This window comes from Eimeria mitis, genomic scaffold, assembly GCF_000499745.2.
Source record: "Eimeria mitis Houghton genomic scaffold, Emh_scaff2108, whole genome shotgun sequence".
NCBI lineage: Eukaryota > Apicomplexa > Conoidasida > Eucoccidiorida > Eimeriidae > Eimeria > Eimeria mitis.
In genome coordinates this window covers 6,271-6,817 of record NW_013570433.1, presented here as the reverse complement: position 1 = coordinate 6,817, position 547 = coordinate 6,271, and the positions used below count along the sequence as shown (strand labels likewise).

The 547-nt window shown below is 52.5% G+C and overlaps 1 protein-coding gene across 1 annotated transcript in view; it reads right to left on the bottom strand.

The window, feature by feature from the left end:
• The window catches only part of EMH_0048730 (uncharacterized protein), a gene marked incomplete at both ends in the record, with an annotated part of 2,106 nt that overhangs the window by 710 nt on the left and 849 nt on the right, over positions 1-547 (bottom strand). Inside the window, 2 exons of the mRNA XM_013496443.1 lie at positions 130-310; positions 444-547. Coding sequence (XP_013351897.1) covers positions 130-310; positions 444-547 — 285 coding nt within the window. The remainder of the gene's footprint in view (positions 1-129; positions 311-443) is intronic.

The window sequence follows — 547 nt, the reverse complement described above, 5'->3', positions numbered from 1 at the left end:
AGGAAGCAAACAGCAGCAATTAGCTGCCTGAATATCTCTTTGGCTACTTTTATGTGTTTTTCTTTTTTTTTCTTTTTCCATAAACATATACTTCTTCTCTCCTTATTCATTCTACTCTCATCATCATACAGCTCAATGCTGCTGCTGCTGCTGCTGCTGCTGCTGCAGCTGCTGCTGCAGCAGCAGCTGCTGCTGTCGCCACCGCCGCTGCAGCCGCCGCTTCCGCTGCAGCTGCTACTGCAGCTGCTGCTTTCGTCACCGCCTCTGCTGCTGCTGCTGCTGGTGCTGCTGTGTACATAGAGCTGAAGGTCTGAGCCGTGTATATATTCCATAAGCAGCCAAACGCCGCGCCAATCATCGAAAACAAAAAAATGTTTTGCGATATTTTTGTGCTGCAGTTTGCATGCAGCAGCAAGCGCATGCATGTTGACGCTGCCCCCCACCATCTGCTTCACACACAGCGGCCCTCTATATCCCCCAGCAGCAGCAGCAGCAGCAGCTGCTGCTGCTGCTGCTGCTGCTGCTGCTGCTGCTGAGGAGGAGGAAG